The sequence below is a fragment of the Mustelus asterias genome, chromosome 12, assembly GCF_964213995.1.
Source record: "Mustelus asterias chromosome 12, sMusAst1.hap1.1, whole genome shotgun sequence".
Classification (NCBI taxonomy): Eukaryota; Metazoa; Chordata; class Chondrichthyes; order Carcharhiniformes; family Triakidae; genus Mustelus; species Mustelus asterias.
In genome coordinates this window covers 25,758,311-25,773,959 of record NC_135812.1, presented here as the reverse complement: position 1 = coordinate 25,773,959, position 15,649 = coordinate 25,758,311, and the positions used below count along the sequence as shown (strand labels likewise).

Below are 15,649 nucleotides of genomic sequence, written 5' to 3'. Positions count from 1 at the left end.
TAGGGTGTACGTAAAGATCAACTTAACATAAGGTAGGTCCATTCAAAAGTCTGATGCCAACGGGGAAGAGGCTGTTCTTGAGTCGTTTGTGTGAAAATGTTCACATGTCTCTGCCTGCTGCTTACATGGAGGTGTAAATAAACCATTAAATCGCCATGACTAACCACTTTCTTGTAGCTTTATGATTAAATTAATTTGATTTCATGGAAGCGTGCTATCTAACGTTTTCACAAGCACAGGTCACCATGTCGCAATATCATAAAACCTGTGTCTGTTTTGTGTCTGTTCTTTGTGTATGAAATTCCATTCTGAGCCACTTTTAAACACACCTCTCTTAAAAAAACATTCTCTTCCTCATGTTTGTCATTCATTCCACCTCCTGCCTCCCCCAGTTCCTCTGAAATACTATTTGCCTTTTGACAACAACAGCTTGCATTGATGTAGAACCTTTAAAGCAATAAAAAGCTCTAACATGTTTGGTGCATAATCAGATCGAAATTGGCACTAAGCCAAAGAAGGAGACATCAGAATAGGTGACCAAAGACTTGGTGAAATAGTTTGGTTTTACGGAGCACCTTAAACAAATGGAGGTGAAGGGTTGAGGCCTGACCAGCTGAAGATATGGCCACCAAAGATGGGCGAAGAAAGTGAAGGTGCAAGGAAGCGATTGGTGTCTGAGAGGATACGGGATCAGAAGGCCTAGTCATGGCCAAAGGTTTCAAATAATCTGGCTCAACTCATGACAGTGGATAGAGAGACCTTTACACTCAATGGTTCGGGAACAGATTTGATGGTGCTTGCTGAGGCTTCAGTCATTCCAGTGTTTAATTGGAGGAAATTCCTGTTCCCCCAGCACAGGATGTTGGACGCACAACATGATAATACAGGCAATGGAGGGGTCAGGAGAAGTGGTGTTGAGCTAGAGCTCGGTGTCATCAATATACATGTAAAACGGAATATGAAAGATAAAGTTAAAAGTTTATTTATAAGTCAAAAGTAAGGCTTACATTAACACTGCAATGAAGTCACTGTGAAATTCCCCTAGTCACCACAGTCCGGCACCTGTTCAGGTCAATGCATCTAACCAGCATGTCTTTCAGAATGTGGGAAGAAATCGGAGCACCCGGAGGAAATCGACACAGACATGGGGAGAACGTGCAAACTCCACACAGACATTGACCCAAGCTGGGAATCGAACCCGGGTCCCTGGCACTGTGAGGCAGCAGTGCTAACCACTGTGCTACTGTGCTGCCCCATGCTATGTAAGGCAGGCGGTCATTGTTTTTTTTTATTTCAAAAATATACTTTATTCACAAAACAAAACTCTCCAATAAAACATTGCAAAATGACAGATCCAAAAGTCATAAACAGTGCAAAAAAAGAATCATTTTTACAGTACAACACAGTGCTTATTTACAAAACATTACATTTCGTTACATTTCGTTTCTTAAAACTATATACATGTGTCAGAGTTTACTGTGTGCCGTTATTTTTCAGATTGGCACACAGTTACGCAGGCCGAGGGTATTCTGCAGTTACCCGGCCCTCGGTCTGCCTCGGTTGAGACGCTTTACACGGTGGCCTTTCCCCATTGTGCCTTGGCGGCGGCTGCCCCAAGCTTGAGCGCGTCCCTGAGCACGTAGTCCTGGACCTTGGAATGTGCCAGTCTGCAACACTCGGTCGAGGACAATTCTTTCAGCTAGAAGATCAGCAAGTTTCGGGCGGACCAAAGCACGTCCTTCACCGAGTTGATGACCCTCCAGCAGCAGTTGATATTTGTCTCGGTGTGCGTCCCCGGAAACAGCCCGTAGAGCACAGAGTCCTGCGTCACCAAGCTGCTCGGGACGAACCGCGACAAATACCACTGCATCTCACTCCAGACCTTCTTTGCAAAGGCACATTCCACAAGGAGGTGTGCGACCGTCTCATCAGCCCCGCAGCCGCTTCGAGGGCAGCGTGCGGTGAGGTTGAGCCCTCGGGCGTGCATAAAGGATCTGACGGGGAGTGCCCTTCTCACCACCAGCCAAGCCAGGTCTTGGTGCTTGTTTGTGAGTTCTGGTGATGAGGCATTCTGCCAAATGACATTGACAGTCCGCTCAGGGAACCATCCGACAGGATCTGCCGTCTCCTTTTCTCTCAGGGCCTCAAGGACATTACGTGCTGACCACTGCTTGATAGCCATGTGGTCAAAGGTGTGTTTCCGGAAGAATTTCTCCACGAAGGACAGGTGCTGCGGTACGGTCCAACTACTTGGAGCGTTCCGCGGCAATGTGGCCAGACCCATCCTCCGCAACACTTGGGACAGGTAGAACCTCAAAAAATAGTGGCACTTGCTGTTACTGTACCGAGGATCTACACACAGCTTGATGCAGCCGCACACAAAGGTGGCCATCAGGATGAGGGTGGCGTTGGGAACGTTTTTCCCTCCGTTCTCTGGAGATTTGTGCATCGTCTCCCTGCGGACACGATCCATCTTTGATCTCCAGATGAACTTGAAGATGGCCCGGGTCACTGCTGCTTGGGGAGAGGCCACACCTGCGCCACGTACAACAACACGGACAGAACCTCGCATCGGATCACAAGGTTCTTCCCAGTAATGGAGAGGGAGCGTTGCTCCCACAATCCCAATTTTTGTCTGGTTTTGGCGATGCGCTCCTCCCAGTTTTTGGCGCATGCCCCTGCCGCTCCGAACCATATCCCCAGCACCTTGAGGTAGTCTACCCTAATGGTGAAAGGGACAAAGGATGTGTCAGGCCAGTTCCCAAAGAACATGGCCTCACTCTTACCCTGGTTGACTTTGGCCCCCGAGGCCAGCTCGAACTGCTCACAGACTCGAAGAAGCCTGCGAACAGACGAGGGGTCCGAGCAGAAAACAGCCACGTCATCCATGTAGAGGGAGGCTTTGACTTGCGTCCCTCCGCTGCCTGGGATTGTAACCCCTTTGATGCCTGGGTCGCTTCTGAGGGCCTCGGCAAAGGGTTCAATGCAACACACAAAAAGGACGGAGGAGAGAGGGCAGCCCTGCCTGACTCCAGACCTGATTTGAAACATATCTGATTCCCACCCATTGATTGAAACTGCGCTACTGATGTCTGTGTAGAGCAGTTGGATCCAATTGCAGATTTCCTCCCCAAACACCATTTTGGAGAGCACATCCATCATGTAGCTGTGCGATATTCTGTCAAACGCCTTCTCCTGGTCTAGACTGATGAGGCAGGTGTCCACCTGCCTGTCCTGCACGTAGGCGATCGTATCCCTGAGTAGCGCGAGGCTATCAGAGATCTTCCTGCCGGGTACAGCACAGGTTTGATCGCAGGCGGTCATTGTTTTTTTTAGCAGTGGTAGTAGGGTCACTTGGAGCACATTTAACAATGAGGTTACATATTGTGAATTCATCGGCCGCTTGTCATATCAACGTGAACCTTAGTAGTTTCCCGGTCTGACTGACAACCAGTCTCCAGTGAACAAGCATAATTGTGCAACACTGATGAGTTCTGCAGAGAAAAGTGGTCTAATCATTGAGCTGTTTACTACTGAATTACGCTGCTAGTGCTGACTGCTTTATATAGCTGACTATTGTTTGATTGTAGCTGCAGCTGACCCTGGCACGGAAAGCAGTTGTAACACTTGAGGTTTACATGGGTAATCAGCATGCCACTTGTTTGCCTTCAGGCCTCTTCATTCTTATTTAGCATAAAAATGTCACAGCAATGCTGCTAACTGGAATTTAACCCAAGTAATTTAAGTGGTGGAACATGTGGATAGAGGTGAACTGTTTTTGCTGTTGTAGTCAATCAAAACTATAAATGAAAATGAATAAGAATGATGATGAACTCTCGTCCCCATTGCATGGATGTTGTAGATATTAATGGGAGTCTGTCACGATCAGTGCTTCAATAATGATAAGACTGAAATTGATCATCACCAAGGATTGGACAGTTTGTAAATTAATTTTTAACACAAGCTATGTTTATTCAAGAGTGGAAATATCAAAATGGATAAATTTTGAACCAAAATACACATCATTTAAAGTGGGGTTTGTTGTGCCTTGTTTGACTGGCCTATATATAGAATCATTAAAGTAGACTATTTGGCCCATCGTGTCTATGCTGGCTCTTGGCAGGAACAATTCAGCTAGTACCACTCCCCAGCCTTATCGCTGCATCCCTGTAAATATAAATCACCTAATTCCTTTTTGAAAACCAGAATTGAATCTGCCTTTACCACACTCCCAGGCAATGCATTCCTGATCCTAACCACTCACTGTTTTCTTTAAAAAGTTTTTCCCTCTTTTAAGTCCAAAACTATTATTGTTATAGAGAATTACATTTTACATTCGTGAGGGTTGTTTGTGCTAGGTTTCAAATAAAACTTTGTTTTGTTGAGGAACTCCTCCGATGATTCACTGAGTTTATCCAGTGTGTTGGTGCTATTAGTCAACAATAATGTCTGAGGTTCAGTGCTGCTAGCTGATCTCAAACAGATTTGTTCTTTAGCCCCTGCACAGTGTTTACTTGAGTCTCATCTTCTTGGTATGAAAATTCAAGTTATGTAATGAAGATGTTTACATTGTGCAGTGGATTATTCTAAATCATTTAGAATTTGAACTTGTGTCCAGTTACTCCCATTATGAAAACTATGCACTGGAATAACAGACGTCCATTGTACTGTACTTGATTGTGTAATAATGGCACTATATTGTACACAGTGAAATAAATAACCTTGTCACGAGTCTTGCAAAAGTCTAACATGTGGTACCACTCACATGATCAATCTGATGTATCCTGTCTGCTAAAGATCACGAGGAGAGCTATTCCATAATCACATTGACTTTGTCTTTAGATGCAGTGATGTTAGTGACAATTAGTAGCATTTCCACGCACAAGTCTCTACTGTATTGAAATCAGGGCTCACAGATTGTCTCCTTGTGCAGTTCATCCTTTTTACCAGTGCCTCCAAAATGTGGAACTTCTGTTCTCAGTCTTTCCTTTCTCCTACAATCTCTAACGTTTGACTTTACCATCTCTTCACCACTACTTGATTTACTCTCATCTCAGTTCCTGTCCTACACTTTCCTTCTCAAAGATGTTTTTCACTATAAGGCTTAGCCTGAAGTTTGCCTTCCCTACAATAATTCTGTTAAAAATTACCTACAATGTTGGATGAGCCAAAAGGATTGGCACCTCCAGCTTCTACGATCTAAGATGGCCAAAAGAAACTGCAGCAATGCTTGGTGCCTCCTACTTGACTGTGATATTTTTCCAAGAACTTCTCTAAGATTTTGATTTTTACTGTTTACTTTGTGTAAACCCTTGCGTCTTACTATATTGAGACAACTCAAGCCTACCAAATGTGTATGAATAATGTTTGTGAAATATGTGTGAAATGTGCAGACTTTTCCCGAAACATTTAAAAATATTTTCCAAGGAAAATTCTTGCCCTGCAGTAACAATGGTACATGAACCAAGTCTTTCACTGTTCACCTCACAATGTTAGTTGTGGTTGCCTGATTATTTACGAAAGATACATTGGTGATAGGTATTGTTTCATTGAAGACTGAGATCACATATAAAGAGAGTTCATTGGGACACTGGATTAGTAGTTCGGAGTCAGAGATCGCTCATGCTGCATCCTGTGAATAGGCCAAATAGCAAAGAAAATATGTGTGTCTTGTTGCATACTTCACTATCTGGCTTGGATCCATTTAACACAATAGTTTGAATGTTGGAAAGTAAAGACTTGCATTTATATTGCATCTTTCACAAGTCCCAAAATGTATTCCAGCCTGAATTGTAGTTTTATGTAAACATTTTTTATTGCTGTTGTTGTTCTTTTTCAGTCAAAGTTGTCAGCACAAGGTTTTTAAAAATGTTTAAATTGTGATATTTCACCTTACCGCTGCCTAAAAGAAAAGTTATTTTTTTGTACATAATGGACTGGCGGAACATCCAGGCAAACCACAGCCTTTTCTTGTATTCATAAAGTGATGCATACCATTTTAATTTTTATTTGACCGAGATTCGCCGGCAAGTACTGAAGAAGTTGTGGACTTTGTGTCTTCAAAAAATGAGCCGGTGCGTCCCTGCTCCCTGCAAGGCATTACAAGAAAATGTGCGTGGTTGGAGATGAGACCACACATTTGTGATCCAATCTGTGGTCCACTCTTCCTTGGAGCAGGTCATCACCCTGGAGGCACAGGATTGTTGAGTTAGCCTTGTCGCCTTTAAGTTCCACAAACAAATGTCCCTCGTAGAATCATGAGCAAGAACTGCTCCTTCACTCTTTTTAATTCTCCCTAACTCCACACTGTTTTGGAAGGGTAGTGAAACTATGATTGAGGTACCATTACTAAAGTTTCAAATCTTAATGAAATGACATTGCACAGGCAACCGGATAGCACAGTGGCCTGAAATACATTGTAGTCTTTCAGTAATACAGAGGCTTGAGTTACAATTTTTGCATTGTTCCAATTCTTGCATATCCCTGATTTTAATTGCTCCACTATTGGCAGCCATGCCCTCAGCTTTTTGGTCTTCAACTCTGGAGTTCCTTCCCTAAACCTTTCCCCAACTTTTTTTGTTCTATTGAGATCCTCCTTATAACAAGGAGCATCATATCAAGCTCTGGCTCTTTTGTCCTGGTATTTTGTCCTGCGGCTCCAGGTCAAATTTTTATTGATAATGGTTGGAAAATTTCAGCCATTTGACAGTGCATCCCCAGTTACTGCAGGTTTCCTGGTGGTGAGGCGTGCAGTCAATGAGAAACCCCATCGACAGCGGCGGGACCAGTAAAGCATTTTTTTAAAATTGAAATGATTGCATTATGATGGAATGAGACTCTAAAGTTTTAAAATAGCGTTTTTCAGAGCCAGAGAGGCTATTTGGTGGTAATTAATCTTATTGTGCCATTAAACATTTATTTGCACTTGAATGCATCAGCCTCTACTTTTTCTGGCATGGTGAGTGAGTAAGTACAGCAACTTCATGCTTGTGAATCCATTTCAATGTGAGTTTCTTGCTGAGAAACCAGTGTAGTGAAGCTTGTGAGGAGCAGGGCTAATTGGACATCAACCTCTGGATATCCATGTTTAATTGCACATAAGTGGACTCCAGAAGTTGTCTGATATGCTGAAGAATTACAGTGAGCACTGATATCCTCTCCGTTACAGTTAATGAAAAATCTGGGCTTTTCAGACCCTCTACTACAGGAACAGTTTGTGCAGTTACATATCTGTAGTTTTTGAAAAGAAAATACTGTAAAGGTCAGTGTAGAAGTTGAACTTTGAAGCCCCCTTCCAAAAATGGGGAGTGCAATTGATCATAAAATTGAACCACCAGCATGGGTGTGGGTCCTCATCATTTTGGCATGTCACTAGCATCTGACAGAGTGGGCATGTCTTAAACTCACGCACAATGTTGCAACACTGCCTGTGTCACCTGCTTGACCCCTTGCACCCCATTATAAGCTAGTAAGGAAAATGTGCATCAGTGGGGTAAAAAATTGAGGCTGACTACTAATGTGAGTGTGGCCTGACATGACTGAAAATAGGGTTGACTTGTACACCATGACTTTTGGGGTTGAAAAATTGGGTCATCTTATACTCCGGGTCAAATTATATACCACAGTTTTTGATAAGAACTCATATGAGTCCAGCGAGGGAGCACAGAAGCTTGCTGCAGAGCAGTGCTGATAAAGTAATTGGTTGCAGTTTGAGTCACACATACATCATTATGAAGCTTTACAGCAAAATATTGGAAAAATGTAGAAATTAAAGTGATTGGAGCTAATGGTGAGTCTCATGCATGTTAGGTCGCAAATATGCATTGCAGTAAAACTTTATTTGCATTGCTTGGTCCTGCTTATTCTTTTGTCAGGGGTGTGATGGAATACTCTACTTACCTGGTTGTGTGCAACAACACTCAAGAAGCTTGACACCATCCAGGACAAAGCAGCCCGCTTGATTGGAACCCCAACATTCACTCCCTGCACCACTGATGCAGAATAGCAGCAATGTGTACCATCTACAAGATGCACTGCAGGAACTCACCCATGTTCCTTAGGCAGCACCTTCCAAACCCATGACCACTACCATCGAGGAGGACAATGACAACAAACGCATGGGAACACCACCACCTGGAAGTTCACCACCACCTCCATTCTGTCTTGGAAATATATTGCTGTTCCTTCACTATCGCTGGGTCAAAATTCTGGAACTCCCCCTCCCTATTAGCACTGTGGGTGTACCTAATGCCAGATAGATTGCAGTGACTCAAAAGGCGGCTCATCACCAACTTCTCAAGGGCAGTTAGAGATCATAAGAACATAAGAAATAGGAGCAGGAGTAGGCCATCTAGCCCCTCGAGCCTGCCCCGCCATTCAATAAGATCATGGCTGATCTGAAGTGGATCAGTTCCACTTACCCGCCTGATCCTTATAACCCCTAATTCCCTTACCGATCAGGAATCCATCTATCCATGATTTAAACAAATAGGCAATAAATGCTGGCCGTGCCAGTGACACTCATCCCATGAACAAATAATAAAAAGATTCTTGGGCGATCCATGTGGGTTACATTGTACATCACAGGTTTCAAAGCCTCAGTGCTTTTTTTATTCTTTCACGGGATGTAGACATCGCTGTCCTTCTGCTGTCACTGAAATTTCAGGTTTGGAAGGTGCTGTTAAAGGAGCAGCAGCAATCTGTCTCCAGTCTGAATTCCTGATGTTTTCAAGTATATCATTATCTTTTCCAAGAACAATAGTAAAATTTGGCAGAGGCTTCAATTCCAAAATTAAATTATAGTTAGGTGTAACCATAAAATGTATATATTGGTATACTTTGTAAGATTTGCAGAGCCGTGTTTGTACAATCTGATGATATTGTATAGACGCTATTAGTCCTTAAATACTGTTAGTAGGAAAAGCTAGCCATCAAAAATATTGGAAGATTCACATGGGAGAGGGGAAACAAATGGAAAATATTTGAATTTTAGACCAAATATATTTTTTGTAATTGTTCATGTTACATGTGTTCAGTTTCTTGACTCAGACCATTGTATTTGTGGCACAGTCATTGTCTGCTGACCCCTGGTGTTCAGCCTAGTTAACAATCAAGAGTGGGACATTCTATAATCAATAATCATGGACATGGTGTGACTATTGGTCCCCAGCAGACACTTGTACTGGGCCTCATGTCAGATTTGTTTCTGAATGTTCAGTTTGAAAAGCTATTTTCAGTCATTACACCATGCATTACATCACCAAAAGAATAATGGAATATTTAGGGTATGATTGTTGAGGCTAACTTCTAGATTCTGAAAAGGGTCCAGTAAAAAGAAAACCACAAAGGAAAAAATGGATGTTGAACTACAAAATGTCATTATTCCTCGTTTTCTCTTTCCAATTCAATCATTTTGAGGGTAAAATCTTCATTTATGAAGTCAGTGGCAATTTCCAAAGACCTATACTTACCTTAATATTTGCTGATACAATATATATATTTGCCCCAAAACTTTCTGAGTGTTAATCAGCCCCTTAACACCCCCTGTTCAATGATGCATGACACATGCAGCCCTTGGTTGAATCTTCCTCAGGTTAGAAAGCCTGCTGGTCTGAAACACTGGCCTGGATTTCAGCTGATTCGACATGACTCAGGGACCCTTTAAAAGTAGCAGATGGGTCCCGTTTCTGGGATTCCCAACCCCATTCCTGGGCTATCTAACTTTTGGAGGGCCTTTTAAGAATGTGGGCCGGTTCCTGTCAAAAGCCCGCACCTGGCAGTCCCAACCTGGCCTGCTCCTACTCTGCAATTTTCATAGTCAGGCTGAGTTTTTAAAGAGTCATGGCTCACAGCCCTTCAGCAGTTGTAACGCCTAGTTTACACACGGGTACCTTTATAATAGGTAGGTTTGAAAGATCCTCCTCATGCCTGTTATGCCAAGCTCTGCCCTTTCACTTGCACTCTATGGCCCCTCATGCCCCATATGCCAAGATCTGCCCTGTTACCCACCCTACCTAACACCTATGCCCTAGGAAAATCATTGCTTGATTGACAGTTCAAACTCTGACCTCTGTTGTCAATTTCACAGTATGTACTTTCACAAGGTTGGGTAGTTTCAAAGGTTTGTGGTTTTTGTTATTGATACTCTAAAGGGGGTGGATGATTGACAGCTTTATTGCCTTCTACCGAAATTATTTTTTTTGAAATGTTAGGAAACTATAAATGAATTACTCTTTAAAACCTTTTTACATCACCTACTGACTCTACAGGTTCTATACAGTAAATGGGTATAGAAGTGCCACTGGATATCATTGAAGGTTTGAGGACTATAGGGATTGGCTGGAAGGGCAGAGTTTGGCATGGGATGTATGAGGGGCCATAGGGGGTGGGTGGCATGGTTGGGGTATGGGGAGTATTTGGAGTGTGAGGGCTGGAGGACCTTTGAGATTTTATTTTAACTAGGACAAAGTTCCACTTTACCACGGTGGGCATTTTAAGCAGCCTACCCCCACACTTGGCAGCCCCTGTGGATGCTTCCAAATCTTTTCCCGGGTTGACTGGCCTACTCCAGCCTGCCTCTACCTTCAGCAATGAAGATGCCAATGTTGCCGGCAATTCCTTTTGAAGCAGGTAGGCTGAGCCGGTAATTTTCCCAACTCCCACCACAAGGATGAAAATTCAGACCACTGTCTGTCTTCGCTGCTTAAGCAGAGCATCCACAGCAAAGTTAAAAACTGCACGTACAAGCTCACGAAACAAGTTGATTTGTTCTGAGGTCAATGTCTTTTGTGTCCATATAACCTCAGAAACTAGTCTAGTTCCAAAGGATCTGCGCATTCATTATTTCTAAAACATGTGGAAGGAAACATTGGGCAGGTTTCTTTATAGTCACCTGTTCTGACTTGTCCGCTTTTCTGACATTCACCTTGCCCAGGTGACCAACTGCTTCTGGGTGTGGAGCCAGACACACCCTTGCTCAGTACCCATTTTCCCTCTACCTTAATCTAGGATGATGTGGAGATGCCAGCGTTGGACTGGGATAGGCACAGTAAGAAGTCTCACAACACCAGGTTAAAGTCCAATAGGTTTATTTGGTAGCACGAGCTTTCGGAGCACTGCCCCTTCACTTGAAGGGCAGTGCTCCGAAAGCTCGTGCTACCAAATAAACCTATTGGACTTTAACCTGGTGTTGTGAGACTTTTTACTGTGCATCTAGGATGTGTGCAGTACAATGACAGGCTCGTGGTTGAGAGTGCCCCTTCCCACCCCACCTTTGTCCCTGCTCCCCTTTCCTCACCCCCTTCCCTGCCGCCATTCCCCTGATCCCCCTCCCCTTTTCCCCAACCCCCCTTCCCCCTTTCCCTTCCCCACCCACCCAATACCCCCACCTGACCTCTCCCTGCCTTGTGCAATGCTAACTTCTGCTATTGTTGAATGAATGAAATCGAACTCATTCACACGCTAGAAAGCCGGTGAAGCAACTACATTATGGTGGGCATGATTATTTTTTAAATTTAATTTGCTTTTTAAAAGAGAAAACTCTGCAATAATGCAACCAGCTGCTTATTGCCATGATTCAGTCATTACTTTCTTATTAATAACGCGACAGTTATGAAGCCACCAGTGTGATGCTGCAGTGCTGTGTGGTTGTTTAAAATGACTGGTTTACTAGTTTTACTTATCAGGCATAACATATTGTTGGTGCAAACGAACATTTAAATGGCATTGAACAGCTGCTGCAAGGAGAGGCTGTGGACTGTTCAGGGGTTAAAGGCTAATCCACAGCAAATACCCTGAGATCCAATATAATGTTGTAATTAATTGACTACAGCAGTACTATTGCTACACAATTACCATTCAACAGCTGAGCCTGTTAGACAAGCAAGAATCTTTTAAACATATGGGTGACTGGACGGCACACAAGGGAATAAATATGATGCAAATTACATTGAAAAAGATAAAGAGCTCGAATTGGAAACATTAATGGAAACCTGAAAGAGAAAAGTAGTTTAAAATTTTCAGCTGAAGATTTCCAAGCAAATATTAGTCTGGCTGCTTTGGAAGCTGACAGCACTGTGCCTTTCTGTCATTTACTGATTGATTGCTAGCATTTTTGGTCTTATTTGTATCTCCACAAGTTGCATTATTAATCAGCTAACATAAGGAAAGCCAAAAGCCCATTCAGCCCATCATAAGAACATAAGAAATTGGAGCAGGAGTAGACCATTCGGCCCCTCAAGCCTGCTCCACCATTCAATGAGATTGTGACTGACCTTTTTGTATTTATTCATGGGATGTGGCCGTCGCTGACTAGGCCAGCAGTTATTGCCCATCCCTAATTGCCCTTGATAACACCATGAGCTCTTATTTTATGTAGTAAACCTTTATATGGCACCTTATCAAATGTCTTTTGGATGCTCAAAATAAACTGGTACCCCTTTATCCATTCCACTTGTTACCTCCTGAAAGAACTCTAAGAAATTTGTCAAAAACAATTTGCATCCCCTGGCTCCCATCAAGCTTGTACTCTCCCAATGTAACTTTTGGAACAACATCAATGAGTTTGACTACGAACTTGCCTGATCGATTGTTTCAAGAATTCCTTCCTAACTTCTGTTTTAAATCTCTGGTTTAGATTTCTATTTCACATTAATCCAGTTTGCTCTAGTACTCCTGCATTCATGGCTTAACTCAAGTCCCTCATCTATAATATATTTTTAGAAAATTTATGCATCTCACGACTTACCTTTTAACCATCTCTCTAGATTGCAAAACTGATGTTTACCTAATCTTTCTGATTAGTAAGGCACTGAGGAAATAATGCATAAATGACCAAGTCAGTGGTGAGCAAACCCATTGGTTTGAATAAGGCAAAGGCAAAATACTACGGATGTTGGACAGAACATACTGGAAAATCTCAGCAGGTCTGACAGCATCTGTAGAGAGAGAACCAAGCTAACATTTCAATCCTGGATGACTCTTCCTCAGAGCTGAAGACAAAGAAAATAGGGCGAATTTTACACCGAGGGCGAGGGGGAAGACTGGAATTGATGACATAGAGAAAAAAACAAAGGGAATGTAAATAGTGATGATAAAGGCTAGGAATGGTGCTCATAGCATCCATTAAGAGATTGGAATGTGTAATTGGTCATTGATTTGAATGTTCTGTACTCTTGGACTTTCTGAAGTCTTCCTGAATTCTGACCTCCATGTTTCATGAAATACTAAACTGTTGTTTATTTCCTTAGGTAATCACCTGCTTTGGAATTGCGGTAAGCCTCTGCAGCTACATTGGGTTCGCTGTTGTGGCCTTGCTGGTCGAAATCAACTCGATCTTCCTCCACCTGCGGCAGATTCTTCTGATGGCCAATATGCGCAAAACCACTTGCTTCCGTGTCAACAGCATCATCAATCTCGGGACCTACGTCATCTTCCGCATCAGCACGCTGGCCTGGATGACACGCTGGCTCGTCCTAAATCGTGACAACATCCCCCTAGTAACCTACAGCGTCGGCAGTGTGGGGATGGCCATCATGACTCTGATGAATATTGTGCTCTTTTACCGGCTACTAAGAAGTGATTTTCTGAATTCTAGCAGAGAAATGAAGAAGGAAAAGTAACATTGCAGTGTGGTGTTCCATCCACAATCCTGGTGCTTGGATTTTTTAATGAAGAGCAGAAGAGGGACCTTTAGTTCCTTTGAACATAACTGGTCCCGTTCAATTAATATGGAATTCTCGATAGCTGGATGGGCTTAAATGTTTGCATATTTTTGAAATCTGTACCTAATATTTTGAATGGCGGCTTTTTTTAAAATCTAATGATGTTGTGGACGATATGAAAAACTGAAGGACAATTTTTGCAATTTTTTGTCTAAACACTTAATGCTACAGAAAATTTTGTAATCTTACACTACCTCACTTCAAACTATATTGGGCAACTGTTTGCCATCAGACAAGAGTGGGGGGCATTGAAAGGTTGTCGGGGGTAGGCAAGAACATAGAACATAGAAAGCCACAGCACAAACAGGCCCTTCGGCCCACAAGTTGCGCCGATCACATCCCCACCTCTAGGCCTATCTATAGCCCTCAATCCCATTAAATCCCATGTACTCATCCAGAAGTCTCTTAAAAGACCCCAACGAGTTTGCCTCCACCACCACCGACGTCAGCCGATTCCACTCATCCACCACCCTCTGAGTGAAAAACTTACCCCTGACATCCCCCCTGTACCTACCCCCCAGCACCTTAAACCTGTGTCCTCTCGTAGCAACCATTTCAGCCCTTGGAAATAGCCTCTGAGAGTCCACCCTATCCAGACCCCTCAACATCTTGTAAACCTCTATCAGGTCACCTCTCATCCTTCGTCTCTCCAGGGAAAAGAGACCAAGCTCCCTCAACCTATCCTCATAAGGCATGCCCCCCAATCCAGGCAACATCCTTGTAAATCTCCTCTGCACCCTTTCAATGGCTTCAACATCTTTCCTGTAATGAGGTGACCAGAACTGCGCGCAGTACTCCAAGTGGGGTCTAACCAGGGTCCTATAAAGCTGCAGCATTATCTCCCGACTCCTAAACTCAATCCCTCGATTAATGAAGGCTAGTACGCCATACGCCTTCTTGACCGCATCCTCCACCTGCGAGGCCGATTTAAGAGTCCTATGGACCCGGACCCCAAGGTCCTTCTGATCCTCTACACTGCTAAGAATGGTACCCTTCATTTTATACTGCTGCTCCATCCCATTGGATCTGCCAAAATGGATCACTACACACTTATCCGGGTTGAAGTCCATCTGCCACTTCTCCGCCCAGTCTTGCATTCTATCTATGTCTCGCTGCAACTTCTGACATCCCTCCAAACTATCCACAACACCACCTACCTTGGTGTCGTCAGCAAACTTACCAACCCATCCCTCCACTTCCTCATCCAGGTCATTTATGAAAATGACAAACAGCAAGGGTCCCAGAACAGATCCCTGGGGCACTCCACTGGTCACTGACCTCCATGCAGAGAAAGACCCCTCCACAGCCACTCTCTGCCTTCTGCAGGCAAGCCAGTTCTGGATCCACAAGGCAACAGCCCCTTGGATCCCATGCCCTCTCACTTTCTAAAGAAGTCTTGCATGGGGGACCTTATCGAACGCTTTGCTGAAGTCCATATAGACCACATCCACCGCTCTTCCTTCGTCAATGTGCTTGGTCACATTTTCAAAGAACTCAACCAGGCTCGTAAGGCACGACCTGCCCCTGACAAAGCCGTGCTGACTACTTTTGATCATACTAAACTTCTCTAGATGATCATAAATCCTGTCTCTCAGGATCCTCTCCATCAACTTACCAACCACTGAGGTTAGACTCACCGGTCGGTAATTTCCCGGGCTGTCCCTGTTCCCTTTCTTGAATATAGGGACCACATCTGCAATCCTCCAATCCTCCGGAACCTCTCCCGTCTCCATCGACGATGCAAAGATCATCGCCAAAGGCTCCGCAATCTCCTCCCTCGCCTCCCACAGTAACCTGGGGTACATCCCATCCGGTCCCGGCGACTTACCAACCTTGATGCCATTCAATAGTTCCAACACATCCTCTTTCTTTATGTCCACATGCTCGATCCTTTCTGTCCTCCGCAATCCAGCAGTACAACCACCCAG

General features: G+C 43.7%; 1 protein-coding gene across 1 annotated transcript in view; it reads left to right on the top strand.

The window, feature by feature from the left end:
- The window catches only part of tlcd2 (TLC domain containing 2), a 59,911-nt gene extending 45,888 nt beyond the window's left edge, over positions 1-14,023 (top strand). Inside the window, exon 4 of the mRNA XM_078224927.1 lies at positions 13,248-14,023. Within this exon, the coding sequence (XP_078081053.1) occupies positions 13,248-13,619 (372 nt within the window). The 3' untranslated portion in view covers positions 13,620-14,023. The remainder of the gene's footprint in view (positions 1-13,247) is intronic.
- The last annotated feature ends 1,626 nt before the right edge of the window (positions 14,024-15,649 follow it).